The 16216-nt window shown below is 38.8% G+C and overlaps 1 protein-coding gene across 4 annotated transcripts in view; it reads left to right on the top strand.

The window, feature by feature from the left end:
- AOPEP (aminopeptidase O (putative)) overlaps nucleotides 1-16216 on the top strand; it is a 1013974-nt gene that overhangs the window by 952793 nt on the left and 44965 nt on the right. For all 4 annotated transcript variants that reach the window (XM_063913752.1, XM_063913753.1, XM_063913756.1 and 1 more), the window contains one exon: nucleotides 8206-8322. In XM_063913752.1, the coding sequence (XP_063769822.1) occupies nucleotides 8206-8322 (117 nt within the window). The remainder of the gene's footprint in view (nucleotides 1-8205; nucleotides 8323-16216) is intronic.

The raw sequence follows: 16216 nt of genomic DNA, 5'->3' as shown, positions 1-16216 counted from the left end.
GTTATTTAAACTATGTTGAAGGCCCGCAAACCGGCTTCTGCACGAATTTATTACAGGGTCTGGAATTCTTATTTCACATGGTGTGCTGCTAAGAATTATGATGCCTATTCATTTAGAACTTCTAGGCTTTTGACTTTTCTGTAACAAGGCCTAGATTTAGGCCTTCGTCTGGCCTCCCTCAAGGTTCATATATCTGCCTCGTTGGTGTGGTTTCAGAGGAAAATTACGTCTATTCCTGACATTCATACTTTCACTAAGGGTCTTTTAAGGATTCAGCCTCCCTATGTTCCTCCTGTGGCTCCATGGGATCTGTCTGTTGTCTTAAATGCCCTGCAAGAGTCTCCATTTGAACCTCTTGAGTCTGTGGATTTTAAATGTCTTACATTTAAGGTCAGGTTTTTATTGGCTATTGCCTCTGCTAGGAGGGTGTCAGACTTAGGCGCTTTGTCCTGTCGTCCACCCTTTCTGATTTTTCCCCTTGACCGGGTAGTTCTTCAGACTCGCCCTGGTTATCTACCCAAGGTGGTATCATCTTTTCATCTTACCCAAGAGATTGTAGTTCCTGCCTTTATCCCTTCTTGTTTGTCTTCCAAAGAGCGGTCTTTGGATGTGGTACGGACTCTCCGTATTTACGTAGAGAGGACTGCCTCCCTCATGAGGTCAGATACCCTTTTTGTACTGTTTCGTTTTCACAAACGTGGCTGGTCTGTGAATAAGCAGACCTTGGCCAGATGGATTAGAATGGTGATTGCACTAGCCCAGCTCCTGCTGCTATCAAAGCCCATTCTACTCGGTCTGTTGGAAATTCTTGGGCGGCCCGCCGAGGTACGTCCGCTGAACAATTGTGCAAGGCGGCTACGTGGTCCTCTTTGAACACGTTCATCAGGTTTTATTCCTTTGATACTTCCGCCTCCCAGGATGCCTCCTTTGGACGCCGGGTTCTTGTACCCGCTACAGAGCGTCCCTTCCCATGAGGAACTACTTTAGAACATCCCCGATGTTATTCCCTGTGGTATACCAGTGTACCCCACTGCAGAAAAGGAGATTTATGGTAGACTTACTGTTGTTAAATCTCTTTCTGCAAGGTACACTGGATTACACAGGGCGCCCACCCTGACGCACTTAGCTTCTTTGGGTTTGCATGACATTAGCTGCTAGTCCTTTCTCCTGACGTGAGAATGTGGTTCTGTGTGACTAACATCTACCGTCTCTTTTACCTGCTACTGCATTGGACTGGTTAACGAACCTGAGCTCCAGTGCCTGGAGGCGGGGCTATAGAGGAGGCGGTGCAGTGCATCCTGAGAACAGTCAAAGCTTTAGACTGTTGGTGCCTCGGATCAAGATCCAACTCTACACCCCCGGTGTTATTCCCTGTGGAATCCAGTGTACCTCGCAGAAAGAGCTTTAAACATGGTAAGTCTACCATAAATCTTCTTATCATATTAAATGTGCTGATATTGAGTTGGTTTTGTATAAAGCACACTTGCAAATATGTTGGACAAAAATGATACACGTTATAAATATTTTGTTCATCTCAATATTTGCTACCAAGGAAGTGTAAAGGCGGATACACACTACCCGATGTTTAAATGGCGGCGGTGAACGACTATATCGTTGAACGATATAGCGTTCATTGATATAGTGCATACACACTGAACGTTATTGCTCAACGATAACGTTCAGTGACGTCACCGCCGGCATTTTTGGACATACATCTCAGCTTGACATTGACGGGTTGAGCTGCATTTCAGCTCAATATTGGTAAATGCTGCACGACGTTGGGGAGTGGGCATCGTTCGCCAATATCACCGCTATACACACTGGACAATTTCAGGCTAAAAATAAACAATGACATAAATGTCGTGTATCATTTATTTTTTTTAGCCAGAAACCGTCTAGTGTGTGTACCCCCCCTAAAGGGTATTTTCATGAAAATGATCGTTGTAACAGCAATGATACCAATCTCCTCCAAACCAAGGCGGAGGCTTTGACCTCCATATTTGGTAATTCCCTGTCTTGTGAAAAGTGAATTAGTTTATGGGGATATTCCATTTCATACAACATCTAGGCTGCTCTAACTCCCAGATCTTCTAAAGTGTTGGCCTTTCTGCTCCTTAGTAAATCAAATCTGCAGAAAATACCCTTGTGCAAAATGACAGCTTTCTGCGGTGTCAATAACTTCTACCAGTCTGCAAATGTGCGAATCGCTACTGTTTAGTTCAAGAATAATGCAGAAATCTGTAGCTGTTAGCAGAATAGATGGCTGTAAAACATCTGTACTGCGCACAGAATAAGCATCAGTTTGTTCATCCTTGGGGTTAACTGGATTTAATCCTTGAGGTAAACAAATGGAAAATATTTTATGAGTTAGTCTTCAGCAACTTGTCATGACCTTCAAATATAAGACCCTTTAGCAACCCCGGATATGGAGCCTTGGTATGGTTAACCCTCAGTTGGTTCACTACTTTTATTCCACATGTGTTATATAAATTATGTACCGCCATATATAACGTTAGGTCATCAGAGTATGAATAGTAAACTGCTCTATGCCCGATCTACATGTTTGTAATTGTGTGATGCCTAATTCACAGATTGACATACTTTAGCTTATGTTCTTTGTATCATTGTGCTCCTAGGGAATAATAAAATGCTGAATACGGTAAGTATGTTAGTTTTTTAAATGATGTGGGCAATTAGTTGATGACAGTAGACTTGTGGCATTCTTCAGTTGTCTCTAGGTACAAATAATACTTCGTTTTGCAAACACACCTCACACTCCCATATTGTATATATTTGCATGCGTTTCCATTATTTACATTGCCACTCTGGTTGGTCAGTCATGTATCACTGACCTGCATAATTTCTTATAGGTCCCTATCTTATTGCTGGCACACAAAAGTTATACAAAACGTAGAAAGAAAATGCCACTTTTGGTTAGATAGGTGTGGTCTGGTAAGCTGTACACCCCATGCATGTTACATCTAAGTGGTGCATGTGGCCACACCAGCTTCCCAGCATTACAAAGCCCTGGTCAGAGGTATGAAACAAACACTGGAGCTGTATGGAGCATTCTTGGGGCTTTGGCTCTTGTAGTGTTCCCTGCACCCAGCAAAAGGGAAAATATAAGCAAGCCTCACAATTCCTGTAAATGAATGCCCCTTTGAAACCCTGCCAGGGCAAGCTGAGACAGGTTTGCATTATAACTTTCATCTGCACATGTATTTCCATACAACTTATTCTTGATATTTATAAATCACAATGATTTTTTCAGATTGAGAATAATTATTTGAAGTCACTGAACCATAAAATGAAGTTTGCTGTCTGCCTAAGGGAGATACATTGTACTTAACATTCCAATCCAGACACTTCCCAGAAACTACAGCTTTTACTCCTGTCTTCAATCAGGCACCCCATGTCCTAGAATACACCCCAAACTAATGATGGTTTAGGGGCTTAAAGTAAGGACAGAAGACTTGCTTAACTGGCCAACAGACATTTTGTTAGTACAGAAAAGTTCATTTTCATTTACTATTAAACTTTTAAGCCAGCCAGTGATTTGGACATCTAATGGGTCATTTATTTGCTTTTCATCTAAATGGTCTGTAATGTGATTGATATATTTATGCTGATAAGTGTGCCAGGATTATTAGTGTAGCTCAAAGGTTCCAAAACGCGGTCCTCAAAGCACCCCAACAGTCCAGGTTTTAAATGGCCACAAGTGACTTAATTAGCACCTCAGTCAATTTGATTTAACAATCTGTGCTGAACCATGGATATACCTAAAACCTGGACTGTTGGGTGCCTTGAGGACCGCGCTTGGGAACCTCTGGTGTAGCTATAGACTGTTCTCTGTGGTACCTTGTTAGATAATAGGCCATTAACACTAGCACCGTATGGAATGTCCTATAATAGAATCCAGTGACATTGTTGCCCTTTTATAAGCCACCAATATTCATTTGAACCATAATAAAATCTGAACCTTAAGCAATCAAATTTTCTCCCTTCTACACTATCCCTCCCCCAGAAAAAAAAATCCTCAAAATTCTGAATAATAGGTTGAAATATAATGATGAGGAATTAAGGCACATAAACAGTAAAGTGTTGGAGAATGATGCATCATTATAGCAAAGATGCAGCAATACTGGCAGCTTATAGGCTAATGCAAATTTGGCATTAACATTAATGTTATGTATGGCAGCCCCCAAAAATATAGTTATGCAAATTGTTCTGCACATATTATTATTTCATGTTTGCTCATGTAAAAGATTCAGCAAATATTGCATATGGTGGCTGTAGTGTAAGTGATATAATACAAAGCATTTCTATATAGAATGACGCACAGGGCTTGTTGGACAGGCCGTTTTGTGTTATAGATTTACTTCAGCAGCGCAGTTTGGTTTTTTTGTTCTATTTTCAGAGGATGCATTGTAAGTGCATCAAGTAGGGAGATGGATATGAAACATTCTTGTCCTCTTGTTAAATGGCAAAAGCTTTTTAAACTGGAACGTTTTGCAGTAGGCAGGGGCGCTATCAGAACTTTGGTTTGTTATATATATATATATATATATATATATATATTATTTTTTAAATTAGAACAAAAATGTGGACACTTACTGTAATTGAGTAATATCAATAGTTCAGAATAAATGTAAAATCATGCCATGCATCTGTATAGTTGGGTGTTCTGGAGTCATCTTTTTGATGCATGCTCACTTGACAAGTTTAGGAACTCCTGCTGCCTGAAATGAGAGTCTCATTGAGCCTAGTTTATTCAGCTTCAGATAGGGCGCTGTGCACGCCCAGCTCCAGAACAAGCAGTGAATCACGTTATAAAAGTCCGGCATGACTCTGGTAAAAAAAAACAACTGCATGGTACTCTATCTAAAAGTGTAACAGTTTGTGCAGTAATCTAAAACAATACTGAATGATTCTAATAACATTCTGACAATAAATAAGCTCAATATGTCATACTGTACATTTCATTTTGGATGTGCATGTTTTTTTTTCTTTTCTTTTTAACGTTTATTTTTACATAATACGTTGTATGCCTAATCATTTCTCTTCCAAACTATGATTTGTCTTTACAGACATACATCACCATGAACCATACTGAAGCATAGAGATATGCACAAAGGGTTAATCTAGTTGTATGTATTGTTTGCATTGACATTGAGCCAGTGCTTTTACATCCCTCTCTTCTTCTTGTCTCTTTTCTCCCCTTTAATTCAGTATAAACAGTTCTTGCTGTAGTAACTTGGATAAATATAGCAGAGAACCCTTTTCTGGTAGAACAAGATCCCTAAGCATTTCTTAACCATTTTTGGGAAGAATTGATCTATCTGAACTATGAGAAAGAGGGGAGGCAGTGTCTGTAAACTGAAGTGACATCATATGTATTACTCCCATTGATCCGCTTTTAGACTACAGGCAGGATAAAAGGAAATGGCATCAGGGAGGAAGTATGCCTCATTTAGGCAGAGATCCCAGCGTGATAATGGAGTAATAATAGAAAACACGCCACTATCAATCTCTCGCTGCATTAGTCCACAGCACATTCTATCTCAGAGGAGGATTTCAGTTCCCTCATTCAAGTGCAGGTTGAACCAAATGGGATATTCAGCATGCCAGCTGTAGTGCAATTTGTATGATCCCCACTCCTGGGTGTAATGCAAACGACATTGTGATTGTGCTGGGGATGTGCAAGTGCAGACTTGTGTCACAAATCATGTCTGTGGAAAGGTCAGTAATCAACTGTTTTGTAGGGTATACCCGGAACCTTGCATTATTGTCCTGCTGTAACACATAGAATGACATATTGTTGACTGTATAGGCTGTGGGTGGTCTTATCTTTTTTTTTTTCTTTTTGTTTACTGTGTGACAGATGTGCGTGTCCTGCAACCACAGGGGTTTTTTTTCAGGTTTTTTTCCTGCTTTAACTTTTTATTTTTTAAATGATTTGCTTCGTTATCATGTCAGATTTTCTGTCCAGAATTATGGATTTTATTTTTTTTCAGAGAACTATGTTAGTAGTTTGTTTTTAAAACATTGACATTGAGATACGTTTATCTTCATGAATATGTCCATTTTGTTCCTTTATAGTGTCACTATTGTATATTAAACCATTTAAAAGACAACCTTTTTTTAGGATACGGTTTTTTATTACGTTCCAAGTATTACTTATTTTCCCCCGTTGAACAGGATTACTGTATTTCAGTCTATCTATAGTTTTCCAATCCCTATCACGCAACAGGTTATTTCAAAGATGTTTGATTTCAAGTTTGCAGAAATATTCCAAATCTGTTCAATGTTTGACTGCTATGTTAAAAGTAGCTTTATGACCTTTTTTGAATGCATATTTGTAATTCTGTAATAAATGACATACAGTGGTAATATAATTTTTGATTAAAGTTAATTTGATTTACATTTCCATTATATTAAAGAACTAAGCAGCCTACCACATGAACAAATATTTGTTTCCTATCAATCTTCATAAAAGCTGTTCTTGTTTACTGTATGTTACAAAAGTAGGGAGACTTCTTTTGTGGAAATATGTTTGCGGTTTTTTTTTTTTTTACATTATTAAATGTTTTAGACATAAACATGTGGAAGTTGTACACGGCTAACAAAGGAACACGCAGTGGGATCAATTTTAAGTGGATACGAGTTCCATTATGGTTAGATAGCATTAAATATTTCATGTAGCATTTTGCTATTTATCACCAGTTCCTATATCTTATGTCGCACAATTTAAGTTTAGTTATATTGTGTGGAAGATTCAGGATTATTCATACATTCTGGTCTATTTTATCTATATGTCATAGTGATGTAGCAGCATCCTAATGAAAAGTAAAATATATAACATGCTCTATATTAGAAAAATTACAATATTCTGTAAAAAAAATTGTGACTTGTTATGTAGAAAAAGAAAAAAGTGTATGTAATTTCGGGCAATATGTTAGGATAACTGGCAGTTTTGGCGACATATTTCTACCATCAGTCTGACTGTATCCTGCGCCTTATCCGTGACACAACAGTTTGACTTCTGTGTAATCGAGACCACTTTTTCTGAGAGTATTTTCTTTCTACTCCAGGGAAGAAATTTGAGGATGGGTTACAAAATTAAACTTCTGCAGTAAAGTATGAATGCTGTATTATATAAATGTCATACGTGGTGTCATGACCAAAGATTTAAGATGCCTGGAAGGCTCCCATTATTGTTGGTGTCGCCGAGCGCTGTCAAAAGCTGTGTGTTGAACCTATAATGTACAATGGGCTGAAACACCTGGCTCTGAGAAATATAAAAAGACAACAAAGGACATAGTTTTAGGGGCAAGGATGTGACATAGACCTGTCAGGGTCTTCACTGATTGAACTAGACCATGCTATAGTAGCTACATAGAAAGTTTATGTGGGGGTTTCATGCAGCAGAACTTAATATGTATTTGCCTAAGGGGGAGGTGTATCAAATCTTTAAGAGCGATAAAGTGGAGGAAGAAAATAACCAACCAATCAGCTTCTAACTAACATTTTATAGGTTGTCTTTGAAAAATGACAAAAGCTGAATGCTTGGTACTTAATCTCTCTCCATGTTATCTTTCTCCAAGCTTAATATCTCTTTGTCTTTCACACACTTTCTCAACCCCTCCCGACTCTCTGCCCTCTCTGTCTAATGTTTTCTTCTTTCTCTCTCTCTTTCTTTCTTTCTCTCTCTCTCAATGAATACTTTAAGACAGCAATCTTTTAATATAAACAAATGTTTCTTGTATTTTCTGTGTCACAGACTGAACATTTGCAGATCTGTTTCACCTTGAATTGCAACAAGCTCCTTGAAACAAGTGAGGAGATGCTGTGCAGTGTACGTCTGGGTTATGACCCAGACACTTTTATCACCTGCCACTGCTATTACATTCATAGCCTCTACGTTACTGAGCTAAAATATATTGGCAACTGTAAAAATGTTCTTTTTCTCTCATGTACAGAAACTGCTTATGTAGTGTGCTACTTGTAATGTAGCACTGAGCTGTTTTCTTTGTATGATGATAATGTGGCAGTGAGGTGTTCCTTATATGCTTTTAGTTCTTTTGAACTTCTTTTATTTGTTTTAAATAAAACAGACTTTCAATGGAGTGACTTGTGCAAGATTTATATGAATAATTACATAGCATTTAGCAACTTCATTAACAAGAATGTTTTGTTTGTTCACAGCTTGTTCCAGATCAGCTGGTTTTACTTTTGGATTTGTTGTTGGAGGAAAATACATTATGTGCTAAGACCCTGCGATGCCTAAAGAAGACCTACAGCTTGCAGGAGCATGATGCAGAGGTAAGAGCAAATGGCCCTTGCTAGTCGCTGGTGAGAGGCTGTTACATGGGAATGCATTTCTGCATACTGTATGGTCTTTTATCAACTATTCCATTCAACAGTCTACTCCTATTTGTATGTCCTAATATCTTTTGTATTGTGCATTATAGAACACAGAATACCTTTACACACTGTTCAAATTAGCATACTGACTGGACAAGAGGTTTTGAATGATGTTATACAAGTAGTTTATTTTACTCCTGCTCAGTACAATATACTTAATGCAGGTTTGTACCAAACAAAATGTCTACCGTGCTATAGAAGTGCTGACCTGTGTAATATTGCTTGTTATTGTTAGCTGTATCTATACTGAATGCACTACAGGTTGAGTATCCCTTATCCAAAATGCTTGGGACCAGAAGTATTTTGGATATCGGATTTTTCCGTATTTTGAAATAATTGCATACCATAATGAGATATCATGTCGATGGGACCCAAGTCTAAGCACAGAATGCATTTATGTTACATATACACCTTATACACTCAGCCTGAAGGTTATTTTAGCCAATATTTTTAATAAGTTTGTGCATTAAACAAAGTTTGTGTACATACACACAATTCATTTATGTTTCATAAACACCTTATACACACAGCCTGAAGATCATTTAATATAATATTTTTAATAACTTTGTGTATTAAACAAACTTTGTGTACATTGAGCCATCAGAAAACAAAGGTTTCACTATCTCACTCTCACTCAAAAAATTCCGTATTTTCGGAATATTTGGATATGGGATACTCAACCTGTACCACTGTATGGCTCGATGTACACACTACAGCAGGCTGAGACACACTCCATAGCTGTTTAAGAAGTACACGTTTAATTACAGCATTCAAGGTAGGCACACCTGCAGCATAGAACGGGTGGGCGACTAACAGAAAGTAAAGACTTTTAGCCACAGTTCCTCTGTGAAAAGTGATTTTCAGCCAAAGTCCCGATGATCAGGACTACATAACCCAAATGCTAATTGGCTGCTTTAGCTCACGTAGGAATGAGCTAAACACTACCTTTTTTTACAGCAGTATCCTCAAACAAACATATAGTTGTCATCTAGTGTCATGGCCAATGTTATTGAAATGTTGCTGCCCTGCAGGCATTTGCTAACCTCTCAGTGCCAGGGCACCCATACGGCTAATTACTATTAATACCTGCTTTCCATCTGTCACTAGCTTGAAGGTATATTTGAACTTGATAATTCCATAAAATGTATAAATGAGAATATTTAGCCGTTATCAGGAATGTAAAATGACTTTCATGAAATACTTGCAAATAATGGCTATTACTTCATCAGAGTTTTGATCATCTGCCTTATTAAATACATATGAAAGTGTGCTCAAATGTATTCAGCATATAAAATCACCACTGTTTCATCATAATATGTGGCCAAGGCTGTGTAATACTGAGTTGAATGTTATACAAGACATACATGGTGTGTATACACTTTACTAAATATATTCATCATGCTGTGTCACTACCCTGCAGCCAGTTGTCATTTTAATAGAGAAGGTGATTCTCTAACTAAACAAGCAGACAGCGACATGTATAAACGCATGGTGTGGATTGGGTGATTCAGGGACAGGGTTAGTGATGTCGCAGCAACTCTCAGCATTTTCGTGGACACCAGATCCCATCACAACCCTTTCCTATAGATGTGGGAGGAACTTCAGCTGTCTGTATTGAAGTGTGGGGAGGTAATACTTTACTTTTGAACAGAGCTGTAGGGTAATAGGTCAACACTAAACACTGCATTTTATGTTAATGGTTGTTATGTGATTTTTATTTTATTTTGTAGTTTAGTTCAGCATCTGCAAGTTTTAATATTATGGTGTGCATAGCATCCACGATGTCATGGCAATCTCAATGACAAATCAAAAATTGGCTTACATTTCAATTTTTGGATCAAATTTTCTCATTGATTCTGAGTACCACAATATTAAATAAGCCTTTCTGGTAACCGTACATAGGGCTATGTTTGATGTATGGGTAGTCTACAGTATTTTTACATATTGACTCAGAATAGCGAGAAGTGTGCTTTTCTTTCAAGCCGTTTGGTTTAAAGTTTGCTTTATATTGTCCTTGTTAAAAACAATATTGACTGTAGTGAAATTTTGTAGTATTAGTAAATCTTATAATTGTAGTAGATGAATATACTGTACTCTGTTGGGGATCATTGGCATCATATCCTATGGGAAAGGTGTTAGTATTTTTACTCCCAAAATAGAGAGGAGAGGTAAGGAAGTTGCCTAGCTGCGGAGAGACAAACACAAACAGTCACTTTCTTATCAGACAGCAGAATTGTTTTTAGAGAGATGGAAAGAGCTGGTAGTTTAAAATAAGTTCTGGAGAGTTTAGAAGGAGTTATGAAGCATGCCTGAGAACGAGAACAAATAAGGCAAAGAAGTACTTTGGAATTCACATACACACAGTCAAACAGTTCAGAACTTTTTTGGGATATTGCTTCAAGTATATTCCTTGTTGTACTGTAGCCAATGTTATTGGAATGGTATTTGGGAAAAGGAGAGCTTGCACGCATTTTCCTAAGAAAGTTTGATTTTTTTTTTGTTTTATTTGAATAGTATTGTTGTCCTGTTGGTGCATTTTCTTTTTAGTTACATTGACGGGTTGGGGTTACGTGGCCGGTGCACGGGATCCCGGCGGTCAGCATACCAGCGCTGGGATACTGGCCGCCAGAATGCCGGCAGGGGGGCGAGCGCAACGAAGACCCTTGTAGGCTCACCGTACTCGCCATGCTGCAGGCTCGGTGACTCACTGCGCTCACCACAGGTTCTATTCCCACTCTATGGGTGTCGTGGACATCCACGAGTGGGAATAGCCCCTGTTAGCCGGTATTGTGGCTGGTAGCATTGTCAGTCTTCAGGATCCTGGCGTCTATATGCTGACCGCAGGATCCCGTGCGCTGGCCACATAACTGCATCCCACAGTGACAGACAAATTTATTATAATGTTATAATGCATGAGTAAATATTTACATAGCTGCCTAAGCCCATTGTTGCAGATTCTATTTAAAATAGATCATAGTCACACTGTACCTCCAATCTACCTATATTCCTTATGAATCCTAATAACCCGTACAGATTCTGTGAGACCACACCCCCTTCAGTTGGCAAAAATCAAAACTGTTCAAGGAAACCTGAATACATTTCTGTGAAAGGCATGACTAGACATCAAGCATAACAATAAGGGTAATTTTTCTTGGCTGCACCCACTTCTATAGAGAAGAATATGAATTTATGGCCAAGATGGCTGCCTCTGATGGGGTGGATCCATTTTCTCCGGGGCTCTGGTAAAAATTGGCTTGATCAGTGGCATTCCTTATTAGAGTATGAATGTGCATCATTTGGTGCAGAAACACTATATGATTTTGTTGAAGGTCTATGTTAATGAGAGAAAGGGATTGGGAAGGGTGCATTTACTGGGGCATTCCGTGCTTTTTTTCCCACCACAAAGTGGCTTTATGTATTCTCAACCACCAATGTCCTCAGAATAGGTCTTATGACTGTTTTTTTTCTTACGCTGAAAAGCACAGGTGCAATGTACTTCTATCCATATAAGAAGAGGCTGTACATACACAGAAGTCACACATACTATGGTGTTTCCACACTATTAGCATTAGTTTAGGCCATAAATAAGCTAAACTAAACAGTATTTTAGGTGTAGAACTGAGAAGTTATATTGGAGGAAGAGGATAGTTTTAAAGTGGTTTTAGGTTAGACTTTGAGACCTTTTTATTGTTTCCACTTTGCAAGCTGACTTACTTTATGGTGGTGTTTCCAGACACCCTGAAGTGGGTGTTCACCTTGAAAAGCTGTTAATAGGTTAGCGTTAATGTGGAAGGCGTAATTCTACAATCTTTTGCAGTTAGTGGCACATACAGAGGTAATGCAATAACTTACCGCTTGTTCAACAAGATGGCAAAACACCCAATGTGGCTGCTGAACCCATGTCACCTTTATGAGTGATACCTCCACACTGCCAGATTAGCAGACAAGTTGATTAATGGAATTTGAGTATGCTGTTATACAGAATGCTGTGCAGATGAGGATAAGGCTAGACCTGCATATACTGTAAGCTCTTACTTCCCTACAAAAGTGCTGAGCTGCATTTGAGTCTGGTTCTCACTCCTCGAGCCTTGTTCTGCATACATCACTGCAGTAATGGTGTGCTGACGCGGACACACAGGAATGTGTTTATTTACGTAACTAGGTATTTTCACTCCCTTTCAGCAGAAGTTTTTCATTTTCATGGCGTTTCATATCCTCTAATACTTAAAAAGGGTGGAAGAACAAATATGGCACAGTTGAGAACTGTTCTGAGCATCAAAATATCCTTATAGGGCAATAGAGATTTGTCTCATTTTATTCCAGCCTTTTTGACATTGTTTATACACATTTACAGTTACCAGACTGTTATTTTTAATTAGTATGCAAACATGCTTCACTATATATAGTAATTAGAATGTATTTTAATCGTAGCTGAATACCAGTGAAATGTCAGTTCTATAACAGGGAGAAGTGTGGCTGGGAAGTGAGGACTAGAGTAGGACCGATCCCATTCTGGCATGTCAGGCCAGTAATGGAGGGCTTACAAGTCACTTCTTTTTTCATTAACTACAAAATAAACTGACCGTTCAAATCTTTTATTTTCAGTTTTGGAAACAAAGAAAAGATCTGTCTTAACTGTCAATAAAGTATGTATATTCCCCTAAAGAATAAAACTCTATGATCTTTCCAAAGGGCATATCTCCAGCTTTCATCTTATCAGTCAAGGTGATATCAAGGACTCCATAGACTTTTCCAAAGGGAAGATAACATTGTTTGCTGTGCAGTGGCTAGAAATGACAGACAGGCCTTTTACCCTACCTAACCCTGTCCATCTCCATCTCCCCAATTCCACTGTATAGTGCTGTCTGTACACTGATATTATAAAAGTGATACTAAATGGCTTTTATTGAACATATGTGTCCACCTTTATTTTAATGTTAATACATTAAAATTCAGTTCTTTGTACACAGTTGCTTGTCAGTAGTTAAAAGCACTAATTGTCGCTGATCGACAGTAACAATATACTATATAAAGGAATGTATAGGCTTTAACGGTTGGCAAAATCTTTCTGTTCATGTAGTACTGTAGTATAAGCGTAATGTTTTATGAAATCATTATAGTTAAGGTGAATGTATGGCTTGTATATCTTTCTGTGTGTTGACTATGTTAAGTCTTGTTTTCGCTGTTTTCCACTGCATTCATTTTCCTGATTTTTCGTTTAGTGTTTTTTTTTACATTGTAAATATGTTAGGTTTTAATAAGAAAGTGACCGATAGTTTATCAAGTTAGTTAATACAAGAGCATAATGGTAATAAACACATATTCGCCTCCCAGGCTGAAGTCATCTGTGCTTTAAATGTCATTTCTAAATTATACTGGCCCACAGAGATATGAATGTATTGTATAAAGACATTAGCCTGCAATAGGCCTGCTTAATTTCATTTAACCGGGTTATGGTACTTTCCATCGGCTGACTATTGCTGTCATTTATAAAGGATGATACTGGTCTTCAGATAACGTTCCCTAGCCATCACTGTTTACCTCTTGTATGGTTCTTAAGAGTTACAACTGCTATGAGAAATCCAGTGCAGGTTACGGTGGGCAGGCAATATACACGCAAGGTGGAAAAGAGTTGTTGTATGCAGGTGGAACAGTTTTCTTTAATACACCACATTCACTCTTAGCCATTTAACAAACAACAGTATAAAGGTGTATGATCACAGGCAATTGTTACTCCAATCAATCAGTCCTGAAAGTAAGTATAAAGAGATCATTAAAGGGGGGTATACAAGGGAGAGATGTGTGCTGAGCGAATCGCTCAGCACACATCTCTCCCGCCGCTCAGCACAGCGCGATGTGTGCTGAGCGATGCCGGGGGGAGGACGGAGGCCGCTCATTTCACCCAGCAGGCTCAATCTAGCAGCGGCGATAGCGATGTGCGGGGCCGCGCATCGCTATCGCTGAGGGGGCTACACACGAGTGATCTGTGCTTAAAAGATTTTAAGCATGGATCTCTCTGTGAGTACCCCCCTTAAGAGTACTACAATCTGTAAATCCAAAACGGGATTACACACAATAGTCAGCAGTAGAAGCCCCGTGACTATCTGCATATTAGCAAACGGTTTGAGTAACAGTAACAAGTGTTCAGAACAGTATATAGTTGTATTGTATTCTTATTAAATATAGTCACATTTAATTTAGACTACAGGATTCAGAAGGATCAGTGTCAGAAGGTGGGGGCCAGGCATAATATGTTTTTTAGGGCGACAGCCAAGGCATGCTAAAAGGAAATTTCTGGTCACACACGCAATACATACAATTCATTGTGAACCTATCAGTAGTTTCCTGGTGTGGAAAGAAGTTGATGCAAGAACGCGTTGTGCAGGAAGTCTTGCACCATGCTGTTATTGAGATTATGTCTGATCCACCCCAGTCTCTAGCCCTAACTCCTTTAACCTGGCGCGACACAATAAGTTATTTTCTTAATTTGTGCTAATTTCACAGTCCTGCACCTAGTAAAACCTTTCTAGTACTACTGATACAGTACTTTTATAACTTTCCTTACTTTTGTACCTTTTTTTCACAAAAATACTATACATGATTGCATTTTACAGTTTCTGTGAACCTCTTTGTGTTTCTGTGTAAGCCATGTGTAGAATACTGTAGATGACATTAATGCTAAATATATACTAATCTTAACTACATTATAACTTTTGGAATATCCATTTGTATTCTGAGAGTTGCAGTATATGAAGCAAGAGAAATTATTCTGTGCAGTTTTCTATACATACAGAACAATAACAAAACTTTTTAATGCAGAAGAAAATATGAATGGGTTGCCAATAGATACAGAATGACAAGAGTTTGATATTTATCTTACATTTTGGAAAGGAGAAATGATACAATGTAGTTGTCTCACTGGCGTATTTATAATGGGTGCAGTGTGTGTGGTGCACACGGGTCCTTGAGTTCAGAGGGTCCCACACAGCACACGCCGCAACCATTTCTTCAGTACTCGCCTCCCCGTAGTCCCCTGTCGGCAACAGAATGAGCACAAATCACAGCCGGGAACATGGCCGCCGTGCTTTTTTTTTCTGAGTTCTGCTCATGCGTATTAGAGTTGTCAGACAGCGCTGCTGGTTGGAGAGGAGGGAGCCCGGACGGAGGAGGCTGAACATGGGCCTCCCACTCTTAACAACTCTCTCTAATTGTCAGGGAGACTCCCTGAAATAGTAGCAATCTCCCTGATTGCACCTTACGCCCATTATGTAGCTGTTATATTCTTGGGAAACAAAAGGAAATCAGAGATAGAAGGCAAGCGTACAGAATGCGGACCGATCTTATTTTTTTTTTAAAGAGACAGCCATTTACAAGGCATGGATTTGCCTTGTAAATGACTGCCGCATTAGAAAAAAGTCAGAGCTCGGCCGGCATCCCGCACCTCCAGCAATCTCGGACGCTATTACATCTCTCCTATAGATATTATAGATCATCAGTATCATTTCCCATATTGGTTATATGGTACAATGATCCCTATGGCTACATACATTTTCAAATAGGGTTTCTCATGGCCACTTACAGTTTGAGCCTCCCATATCCAAAATTCCGAAATATGCGACTGAGATAGCGATACCTTTGCTTTCTGATGCATTCAACTTTGTTTACTGCGCAAAATGTAAAAAAATATTGTATCAAATTACCTTCAGACTATGGGCAATATTCAGTTGATCTAATTGACGGGAGATTTGAGGGGCGATATTCAATTGTTTCCGTTTTTTGCGCTGATCACACC

The sequence above is a fragment of the Pseudophryne corroboree genome, chromosome 1, assembly GCF_028390025.1.
Source record: "Pseudophryne corroboree isolate aPseCor3 chromosome 1, aPseCor3.hap2, whole genome shotgun sequence".
Classification (NCBI taxonomy): Eukaryota; Metazoa; Chordata; class Amphibia; order Anura; family Myobatrachidae; genus Pseudophryne; species Pseudophryne corroboree.
This window is presented reverse-complemented; position numbering and strand designations above follow the sequence as displayed.